Source organism: Arachis stenosperma, chromosome 7 (assembly GCF_014773155.1).
Source record: "Arachis stenosperma cultivar V10309 chromosome 7, arast.V10309.gnm1.PFL2, whole genome shotgun sequence".
Lineage (NCBI taxonomy): Eukaryota > Viridiplantae > Streptophyta > Magnoliopsida > Fabales > Fabaceae > Arachis > Arachis stenosperma.
This window is the reverse complement of record NC_080383.1, coordinates 4988354-4998440: the sequence shown is the minus strand read 5'-3', so window position 1 is coordinate 4998440 and position 10087 is coordinate 4988354. Positions and strand designations below refer to the sequence as shown.

The following is a 10087-nucleotide window of genomic DNA, read 5'->3' as shown; positions in this document are numbered from 1 at the left end:
TCAAAACGACGTCATTTCCATCACGTAGCAACTCCGCTTCTTCATCTTCACGATCTCTCTCTGCGCCTCCGCGAACAACGCCTGCTCTGCCGCATCACCGTCGTAACCGATATCCGCTGGAGGGACCATCTCCTCCTTGCTGTTAGCAGGTCCAATCACGAGCAGCGTCGCTCCTTTCAGCACGCACCTCGCCGCCGGAAGCTCAAGCTCCGGCGCGTACCACATCCTCATCCTAAGGTCCGGCACCACACGCTCCGCCGTTAGCTCCGTCGCGCCTTCCTCCTTCAGCGACTCCCTCAGATCTCGGATCTCGTCCTCTCCCATGGACAACTTCCCCTGCCTCCTCGCATCACTTATCGTCGCCGTCTTCAGCGTCGGAAACTGCGCCAGCATCTGCTTCAGCAAGAAATGCCTCGCCGATGCCGAGATCAAGCACGAGATTGTCCACATGATCCGAGCCTTGAACTCTTCAGTCGGCACCGACGGCGGCGGATGAGGCACCGTTTCATCCTCCTGTTGTTGCTCTTTCAACGGCACCGACTCGCCGTCGTTAGATCGGCGAAACGAAGTCGCGCAGAGAACACCGCAAGTCTTGAGCTCGCTGCCGTAGATCGCTTTCCATTTGAGGAACTCCTTGTCGACGGTGCCGCCAATGGTGTGGAGCTCGAAATGAAGGTGCGTGATGCGGCGGAACGGTTTGAGTAGCTTCGGAGCGCACTGGCACAGAGAATCAGGGACAGAATTATCGCCTTCACCACCGCGGTTGCTGTGACGGTTGTTGCGGCGGCGGAATTTAGCGATGAGGTAACTGACCACTGATTTAACTAAATTTACAGGATTGCCCCTGCTAAAATTGTTATTATTTCCATTGTTATTTTGATTATTGTTGTGGTGAGGGCGTTGAGAGACGAAGAGTGGGAGTGAAACGACGTCGGTTTCGGGGATAATAGAAGCGAAACGCTTGTTTAATGTGAGGCAACGAACGAGGGTCTTAGCGTCTTTGACTCTGTTGAGTATAAGCTGGATAACATCGTCCGGTAGTGTGTCAAAGGGGCTGTTTGGCTGTGGCTCTTTTCTTTTGTAAGTAGAAACTGAACCCATTAGAATTGAAAGTTTGAAACGGAAAGGTTAAAGAGAGGTTAAAACTTTAAACTGGGGATGTCAGATATGTGCGTGTATGAGAAAGAATGAAAGATAGATGATGGTGAAATAGGAGTGTTTGATATGGTTATGTAACGGAGAGGAAAAGCGTTTGAACGCGGTTTTGAACCTGGTTTTCTCAGAGGGGAGAGCGAAGGTTGTAGGAAGATTCGAGTTAGCGGTTTCCAAAATGGGAATTGTGAATGGAAACGGGATTAGGACTGAGAATTTGAGAAACAAACAAAAATATTGGATAAGCGAGTACTGAGTATTGCTTTTTTGCTACTAAGTTGCAATAAAACAAGTCCTTTTCCCGGTATATTTTTTTTAAAGAAAGGAAGAAAATATCCTTTTTCTTTGTGGGATGGAACCAAGTTAAAGATACGTTGAAAACAAGAATTATTCCACCATCCACCGTTTTTTTAGATGATATAATTGTATAATTATATCTATTTTTTAAATAATATTTATATAATTAATATAAAAAATAATTATTTTTATTATTATGTCATTATGTAATTAAATGTACGTATAAATTATTCTGATAATGTATTAAAAAAAAATTTTTATTGCAATAACTCCTTAGGATATATCCATCGATCCTTTTCTTTTGGCTAACAAAATTCCCTTGAAAAATATTATTTTTTTAAGTAAATTTACAATACAGGTAAAAGTAAAATATTATTAAATCATATTTTCCTATTCATATATAATTCATATAGTTTTGGACATTGGTCATGTTTAACATATTGACACATAAGTGAACTGTTTATTGGCAAATAAAATATATGTGGTTCTTAACTATAAATTTCCTATAAATATTTGTGATCATTAATGATATTTCTAATGACTTAATTTTAGTGGCACAACATACGTATATAGGAGTTAATTTGACGATAAATTATGAATATTGTTACTTGTTAGGTATACAAATAAAAATTGTTGCTCCCCTTTCTATATCCTTTGCTACTTGATAAAACTGCTGTAATTAACATTTAAGAGTATAGAAATTAAACAATTGTAATTGCAAGAATTAGGTTTTGTTGGTGTTTTTATTCATTTATGAGCATGTCATAATTAATCTTATTGAAGAATGATGAATAATTTTTTCGCTGCTCTTGAAAAAAACACACACAAGTATATATATATATGTACAATATATACAACATAATAACATATGAATGGAAATGAATAAGTAGTTTTAAGTGGCTAGTATACACATAAAGAAAGAAGTATAAAGAGATATTTGATAGCAGTTATATGTGTATGAGGTTGGTCATCGGAATTGAATTTTAGCGGATTGCAATCTCCAGCCACGGTGGTCAGCCTTGTTTGGCTTGAGCATCTCTCTTATGGCCTCCGAGAACATCATCTTCTCCTCCGCATTGCCGTCGAATATGCAATCAACCTCTCTACCCTTACTTTCCACAGGAAGGATCACAATCATCATTGCATCTTTCCACGTGCAATTCGCCATTGGTAGTTCCAACAATGGCACATACCACATCCCTAACAAAAGATTATTACTCTCTTCTTCTTCCTTCAACGACGAACAACCCCTCATATCACGCATCTCTTCCTCCGTCATCGCTAGCATTCCTTCCTTATTCACATCACTCACTTTCATCGTCTTTAGCGTCGGAAATTGCACCGCCATCTCTTTTACCAACTCATACCTCTCAAACGCTGATTTGAAGCACGAATTCATCCGATTCTCTCGGTATCGGAATCTGTTGTACGCCATCGATCTTGGCCATTCCGGCAACCAGTCACCGACCACGAATCGTTGAAGCACCATTGAGCAGCAAAGCAAGGACCAACTCTTCATCTTGCTGCCAAATCTAGCTTTCCATCGGAAGACATCGTCGGAACTTGTGATCAGATCTGAACATATCTCAACGTTGAGGTTCGAGATTTGGTGGAATGGTTGGAGGCGCAGGGAGGGAGAATCATCGTCGAACTCGTCGTCGCCGCCTCCGCTTTCGAGGAGGTTGGTGGCTAGGAAATTGATGACAGCAGAGTTGACCAAATCTACGGAATCAGCACCGGTGAGTTTCCTATAATTATTATACCTTCTGCTTATCTTTCTAGCATTTCTTTTGTAGTAGGAAAGAGATGAAAGGTATGAGTAATGATGAGGGGCAAGGAATGAGAGTGATATGATATTGGTTTGGCAGACAATAGATGCAAGATGCTTGTTGAAAGAGAAACAGCTGATTAGGGTTTTGGCATCTTGAACTTTGTTGAATATTATGAGTATGACATCATCTGGGAGAACCTCAAATGGACTACTACTACTACTACTGTTTAATTGATGGTTCTTTTGCGTCAAAATGGAAGGAAAATCCATGCTTGTAAATTGAGAGAGACCTTAATTATGAAATTAAACAATCACAATGCAAAGATGCCTGGGAAATAGAGATTTAATAAAAATGAAAATGGTTTAGGCATAGCTGGGAAGTTTGATACCAGCAGAAATTGTTTTTTTCTTGTTGTAGGAGTGAAATCATTGAATAGCTTGGTTTGTGATTTTTTCAACAAATACACTATTTTTGCACAACAATTCTTGTATTAGCGAGTTTGTTATTTTGTACAGAATATCAAGTCGGTGTACATCTATTGCACCTGAATCTATTATTCTGTTATCAACAATAATGTTTAGTTTCTTCAGTTATTTTTATATTACACCTTTTCTATCTGTACAAAAACACTTACCTTAATTACTTAGATAAAATTACTAAAATTAGATAAAAATATCATTAGCTTTTTAGTGCATGCATTAAGGACAATCAAATTTAAAGTTTGAACTACCAACAACCTCTCTTCCCTACACTTGAATTCTTATCATTACAACTAACTAGGGGAGCATAGCTTTTTGTGGTTTTTGGACATGAAGATCAACGGTTAGTTCATTCTAGTTTTTCTATCATAGATTGTTAGTTGGAAAAATTTAGCACAGTTACATTGTACAAATTAAAAGTTTTTCCTTTATCCTAAAAATAGAACATGAATAAATACGGTGCAACAGGTAGAAGTTAAAAAATATGCAATAATAAAGAACTAAGGAGCACAAGAAAATATTACAAACTAGTGTCTATACGTTGATTGATGAATAGCACTCAAGTGTCAACATGCAAGTATTTATTTCCTAAGTATAGTATTGAAGATATAAAATACTATTTGCGCTTTTTTTCCTGTTCCGTATTAAAATATCGATAAATGAAAGAGAAAGAGCAATATATATTTGTTAGTTGGTTAAAATAAGAGGAAAGGATAAAACAAAAATATTTAGAAAATTAAAAATTAAAATATACTGATTAAACATTTGAATTAAATATATGGCGTAGGTTTTTTTTTTCCTTTCAATAATAGTTAAACTAAATTCAACACTTTCAAATAGTGAAAGAAGGCATGAATCATGATAGCATTAAAGTACAGCTGCATTGTATTGTATGTATCATGGTTGCGCCAAAGCTACCACGAAAAAACTCGACGGCAGCAAAATAAAAATATTTGCAACTAATTTCCTTAAATTTAATGCTTTTTGTGTTATAGTCCCCTAAACAGCTAAACTGTTATGCTTCGCCAATCACTGCTCCTAGACAGTTCACATCACGAAGCGCGAAGCCGCGCCGACAGCGGCAAAATAGAAATAATTGCATTTAACACCCTGAAATTTGTGGTTTATACGTTTTAGACCCTAAACTGAGATGCTCTCACTCAAATGATGTTAATGGTTGAATTGAAGTGCTTATTTTTCAGAAATTAAAAAAAAGGGGTCTTGCCAACAAGTGTCTTTACTCTTCAGGACAATAGTAGAAAATATCAGGCATACTTTTAAATGTTTATTTTTTAAATTTTCTATGAATTGAATGTATTGGAAAAAATTATTATTTTTTTATTCTTTTAAACAATATCGCACGTTTTATCAGAATCCATTAAAAAAAATAGAATTAAAGATAGTTATCAGGGTTTATTTTCACAAATATAATGTAATTAATGCTTACTTTTGTTGGGTATAAGTATGAATCATTTTGGTTTCTCTAGGTATTAACGAATTAAAATAATTTTTGTAAGTCATATATTCTTTCATTATACGTATATTCCTTCAGAGGAAAAAGAGAAAACTAGCTAAGAAATTATTATACATATACTCTTTCATCCTCTAAGGTGAAATTCTTTAACTCTTCAAATACTAATGATATCTTTCTATATTTATGCAAAGGGGACATCATAGTAAATGATAATGAATTTAATGTACATAAAACAAGGTCATCATCATAAGATGTAGTAGTATTAGTAGTAGTTTCTGATATACAAGACAATGAAAGAAGCAATGCATTTTAAAGTAGCACAATATATGTTCAGCTTCTTCAGCCTCACAATAACATGTATATCTTACAGAAAGTACCTTGCATTAAAAGAACAGTAGTAGTAAAAGAAATTAAGGTAGCCTGGTTCTGTAATCAATCAAATCCTGGAAGGGATCAGAGGAATATTGTTCTGTAAGTAAGCACTGGCAGCAGCAACACCACTTCCAAGCTTCACAGGATAACCAACATCTTTGAGAATCATCTCTACACCAGCAAGACAACCCAACAGTTGCAACTGCAACATATGATTCAAAAGAAATATTTAACTTTTGAAAAGGTAGAAACAATGTAGTAATTTAGCAATTTGACAATGTAAAATCTTTGTTGAATCTTTTATGGTATGGCATTGATTTGGAATTTATTAGTTAGGTGCTACATTTTTTTGTTAAACATTTATCATAGTTTAGTACAGAGTAGAGAATAGATAGAGTGAGCAATAAACTGAAGCTTCTGAATTTTTGGAATCAAAGTTTCTCTTCCATGATAAAGAGTACATGATAAATAAGAGTTGATTTGGTAAAACTTTTACTTTTCGAAATACAGCTTTCTAAAAGCCGTAGCACCTATTTTCGATAAATCAAACTTAAAAGCTATGAGCATAAGTAATGATATTTTTAAATATCAGACACAAAACGTGGTGCTTGCAAGCAACTCTCCAAAAAACTTTACCAAACGAAGCCTAGGTCTCTAAATTTCATGTACTAAGGTCTTGCAATATGATGTTGGTTATAAGAAAATAAATGTTACCTCATTCAAGTTGCCAAGATGTCCTATTCTGAAAACCTTGCCAGCAACTTTGTTTAATCCCAATCCTAAATTCATGTTGTATCTCTTCCATGCAATTCTCACTATTTCAGCACTATCAATGTCAGGTGGAACAACAACTGCAGTCACAGTGTCACTGACCCACTCTTCCTTTTGGGTGCAATTCTTCAAACCCCATGCCTCTACTGCAAGCCTGCATTTACCACATTGAGTCCTTATTAGATACCTTTGATCAAAAGCAAAAACTCTACCAATATTTCTAATTTTCAAAGATATTTATGAGTAGGATACACTAATCTCGCTGGGATTTAAGCTATATAAACATTTGAAACCTTTGTATGCAAAATGAGACAATAACTTCATCTATAAACATGACATTGACAAATCCATGGATGCTGAGAAGTCAGTGTAATTTAGGCTCTGTCTTTTAATATATCTGATCTCACCTGGTTGCTTTGCCTAAACGTTTATGCCTTATGATAACATTTTCAAGTCCTTCCTCAAAGATGAGATCAAGAGCTGCTCTGAGGCCATACAACAATTGAATGGAAGGAGTGTATGGCCAATAGGTTCCCATCTGATAAAATTTCAAGTAGTCCTTCCAATCAAAGAAAACTCTCACTGATTTAGCAGTCTTTGAAGCCTCAAGTGCTTTGGGGCTTGCACACACAATACCCATCCCTGTAGGAAGCGAAAGAGCTTTCTGGGAGCCAGTCAAGGCCACATCAATTCCCCATTCGTCCATGCGGAAATCGAGTGCGCAAATCGAAGAAACTCCATCCACAAGGAACAGAGCTGGATGCTGGTAGTCATCTGATTCTCACAATTATACATTGTCAGTGCCATCGAAGAAACAAGTGTGTGAGCAAACCAAAATGAGTAAACTATCATTTCTGATTATGAAAGACTTAAACGCTGACAAATCTAACCATAAAAAGAATGTAAATTTATTATCCATCAAAGATTAGATTACTTTGACAAATGGTAGGACTAAGACATTTTTTATAAGTATCACATCTTTCATGATTATAATTGTTGGCGTTCAAATCTCTCATATTCAGAAATGTAGTTTTTTCAAGACACAAAATCAAAACAAGATCACACAATTGCATAAAGGTGGAGACTCGCATGCAGTTGAGTTGATAGTTGAGAATCGCTATCTAATTGTTCTTAACTATCATCTTCACGTAAAAATAATCGCATGCGAGTTTTTCACCTTGGATGAAACCCTAATACAAATTCAATTCAATTCGATTCAAAACTTACCAAGAAGTTGTCTAACTTTGGCCAAGTTATTGGTGACACCAGTTGCAGTTTCATTGTGGACAATGCAAATTGCCTTTATAGTGTGAGAAGTATCCGAAGCAAGCTTTGATTCCAGAACATCAAGATTTGCACCCTGGCCCCAATCGCTTTCGACAACATCAACATCGAAGTTGAGGCGTTGTTGCTGATCGATCCACAGCAAGCTGAATTGCCCAATCAAGAATGATACGATTCGATCCCCCGGAGACAATGTGTTTGTCAGTGCACTCTCCCATGCACCGGTACCTGAAACAAAGGTTCGCAACCGTTACTTCTTAAGAACCCTAATTATAATCAGTCAACTAGTTTTTCTACAATTTCATCCAATAACTTAGCAGTCAAGTTTCACTTGGTTCCAATTCACAAATCATGATTCCAAATGCATAAGTAATATGAGCTTGAATTATTACAATTTTTGTTAGCATTTATTAATTGTTGTGTGTACTTATTTTGTCTCTAAACTTAGTAAGAGAATGTTTTGTGATATGCATTTGAAAAATCGACTAGGTTAAGAAAAATGGTGGCTACTTCAGCGAAAACGAATTCATGTGAAGAATGGTATTGCAAACTGTTAGATAGTTTGACTGAATATGTTTGATTGAACCATTTAACGATTCACAATACCATTTTCAAAAAAAGACGTTTTCGCTCTAAAAAAATATCCTGTGTACTTATTTTATCTTGTATACTAAGTCGACATACTGCTACACAACAGTGGAGTTTTTGTTTTCTTGTAATACAAGGCAGAACAGAGTACAAATAAGGTAACTATGAAAATCCTTTAGATGACAAAATAGATAATATAGGTTATTATGAACAATTTGGGTAGTTCTAAATTTATTATACAATACCAGTTGTAGGGATGAGAAATGGGACTCCAGTAGTAGTCTTGAAGATCTTCTTGACATCCTCAAGCAGAGTTTTAGTCAATGCTGGAATCGCCGGAGAACGGTAATCCTCGTTGTTTCGGTTCATCGCCCGGATGACCGGCTCAGGGATGTTGACAGGCCCTGGAACAAAGAGATGGTTTCTTCCTGGCGCGTAAACGTAATCCATCTTTTCCTTCTTGAGATTTCAACCTCTTTAGAATTCAAGCCGTTCTTGGCTTCTTCCTTCAAAAAGATACCACCTATAAAAATTTTAATTGTAAGTATTAGCAACTTTTTGAATAGTTGGTCATAAGCTAATAGGATTAAGCTGCTTGAAATTAAACCATAATTTCATAGACATAACACATATTCCTTGGACAAAATCCGATATAATAAAACCATTTATTGATAACTGAAACTGAAAATCTTAGTTGAAAACTCTCTTTGAATCCTCACCAAGTTTTACATTTAACAAAGCATAATATATATTCTGTGGAAAGAACATCACAAAATAGCTTCTTTTTCTCATTTTCTTTCATGCTGTAACTTTCATACCAATAACAAAGCTAACACATGACACAGTCTTCTATTAATATGAACTTGCCACTCGTCATCTGGCCTGATTTCGACTCAACAAAATCATGGTCACCGGAAAGGAATTAAGATACAAAACCAGAGACAGTAACTCATATTCAGAGACAGAGACAAAATATTTAACAAAATTCATAGAAAGAATCATATGTATAAACACATGGAACAGTTTTTAGAAGAAGGAAAAAAAATTACAAAAATTACTCTCACTTTTTCTAATCTTTAGTGAAGTTCAACCAAACTGTCTTCTATTTTTAGAATTTTGGTAACATAACATGAATAGAAAAGCGAGTTCCAGTGAATTTCACCAAACTTCAACCATATTAATCAAAGTATGAACATGTATGAAGTATGAATAATAAGATCACAAACAAAAACAATAACGATATACAATAATTCAAGCATGTTAGAACTTAGAAGAGTACCTTGATAAGTGAAGAATATTCAGTGATATTTGTTGTGTGGAATTTGGTTAAGGGAAGATAAATAAGACGTGCAATTCTTCTTCTTTTCTAATTCTTCTTCCCTTGTTAGTATGTAACATGTAACAAGCATATGTTACATACCAAAAGTGCAAACTGCAATAACAATATATTTATGAAGTAAGAGAGCGGGAGAACCAATCAGATGCAAGGGTGGGACCCACTGAGTTGCACACGTGGCAGATAAGGGGGAACAAGATTTTGCTACCATGAGGCCAGGAATGTGAATACTCAGTTTCTGGCTTGGATTTACACTCGCATGAAAGACACATCATATATGTTTTCAGCCTCTCCCTCTTCATATGCTTTATCTGTTCTCTTTTGTCCAAATTCACTGCTTCTTTCTTCATATATTTTTTTCTTGTAACAACTATTTATGTTGCTTGATTTTCATCTTATCTTGTTTGGCATGTTATAATAATATAATATATATTATATATATATATATTATTTATTATACTTTTCCATCTATATAGTGCACCATGTTTATTAAATATTAATCACATCCCATCATTTCGGGGAAGTGATAATCTTATTAAACCACATCAATCATTTAAATCTT

General features: G+C 35.6%; 3 protein-coding genes across 3 annotated transcripts; all 3 read right to left on the bottom strand.

The window, feature by feature from the left end:
* LOC130939257 (F-box protein At5g46170-like) lies at positions 1 to 1101 on the bottom strand. Its single transcript, XM_057867375.1, has one exon. It carries the CDS (start codon positions 1099 to 1101, stop codon positions 1 to 3), a length of 1101 nt encoding a protein of 366 aa, XP_057723358.1.
* A 1315-nt stretch (positions 1102 to 2416) lies between these two features.
* On the bottom strand, positions 2417 to 3490 carry LOC130939256 (F-box protein At4g18380-like). The gene has a single exon (XM_057867374.1). The coding sequence runs from the start codon at positions 3488 to 3490 to the stop codon at positions 2417 to 2419; it is 1074 nt and encodes a 357-aa protein (XP_057723357.1).
* Positions 3491 to 5391: 1901 nt separating this feature from the next.
* On the bottom strand, positions 5392 to 9720 carry LOC130941256 (serine--glyoxylate aminotransferase). Its single transcript, XM_057869686.1, has 6 exons — positions 9469 to 9720; positions 8435 to 8712; positions 7545 to 7829; positions 6725 to 7091; positions 6261 to 6471; positions 5392 to 5748 (listed from the first exon to the last, which is right to left on the bottom strand). Exons 2-6 carry the CDS (start codon positions 8637 to 8639, stop codon positions 5611 to 5613), a joined length of 1206 nt encoding a protein of 401 aa, XP_057725669.1. The 5' UTR covers positions 8640 to 8712; positions 9469 to 9720; the 3' UTR covers positions 5392 to 5610.
* Between the last annotated feature and the right edge of the window lie 367 nt (positions 9721 to 10087).